The 1,006-nt window shown below is 49.5% G+C and overlaps 1 protein-coding gene across 1 annotated transcript in view; it reads right to left on the bottom strand.

The window, feature by feature from the left end:
* LOC105502138 (T-cell surface glycoprotein CD1a-like) overlaps positions 1-1,006 on the bottom strand; it is a 9,831-nt gene that overhangs the window by 6,369 nt on the left and 2,456 nt on the right. The window contains exon 4 of the mRNA XM_011928513.1: positions 207-495. Within this exon, the coding sequence (XP_011783903.1) occupies positions 207-495 (289 nt within the window). The remainder of the gene's footprint in view (positions 1-206; positions 496-1,006) is intronic.

Here is a 1,006-nt window from a genome sequence, read left to right on the forward strand (position 1 = left end):
TCTTATCCCTGCTCAGAGATGGATTCTTCATCATACCTTCAGCATCCTCCTGCATCTACAGTGCCCTCATTTTCAACACTTCCATTTCTTAGCTTATTTATTTTTATTCATATTGGGGCTGTAATCCCTAAAATCCTAAAATTTTCAGCTTGCCCTGCCTCTATGCCTGAGGACCACCTCTTGGCATTTCCAGCCTGGGCCCCAGCTCGTTCTCACCCCAGTAGAGGACGATGTCCTGGCCCTCTAGACTGCTGTGCTTCACCCGACAGGACAGGCCAGCTGCCTCCCCAGCGGCCACCTCCAGGGTTGCTCGGAGATACCATGTCCCGTCAGCATTGGGCAGGATGTCCCCTCTCTGAGTGCCCTGCTGCTCCTGCTCATCCCGCATCCACATCACCCACACAGGTTTTGGGTAGAATCCTGAGACATGGCACACAAGCTGTAGATGGCCAGGTCCAGGACTGAGGCCACGGGACAGCCAGGCCTCGGGCTTCACTGCAAAGGACAGAAAAGATATTCAAATACAGACTTGGAGTTTCATATCTCCACAGCAGTTTAGAAGTTTAGATAGACACATCGTTCCCATTTCTCTTTTTTTTTTTTTTTTGAGACAGGGTCTCACTCTGTCACTATGCTGCAGTGCAGTGGCATAATTATAATTATAGCACACTGTAACCTCAAACTCTTGGGCTCAAGCTATCCTCCTGCCTCAGCCTCTTAAGTAACTGGGACTACAGGTGTGTCCTACCATGACTGGCTAACTTATTTTTATTTTTTTAGAGACAGGGGTCTCACTATGTTGCTCAGGCTGGTCTGGGACTCCTGTCCTTAAGCGGTCCTTCAGCCTCAGCTTCCCAAAGCACTGGGATTACAGATGTGAGCCACTGCACCCAGCCTTTCCCACTTCTGGGTGGTTCTTTCTTATTCCAAATTGGAAGGGGGTGGTGGAAGGGTATGATTTTCAAATCAAAAGTTCTTGGAGGGAGGGTGCAGGACTGACCTTGCC

Source organism: Colobus angolensis, unplaced genomic scaffold (genome assembly GCF_000951035.1).
Source record: "Colobus angolensis palliatus isolate OR3802 unplaced genomic scaffold, Cang.pa_1.0 Scaffold77, whole genome shotgun sequence".
NCBI lineage: Eukaryota > Metazoa > Chordata > Mammalia > Primates > Cercopithecidae > Colobus > Colobus angolensis.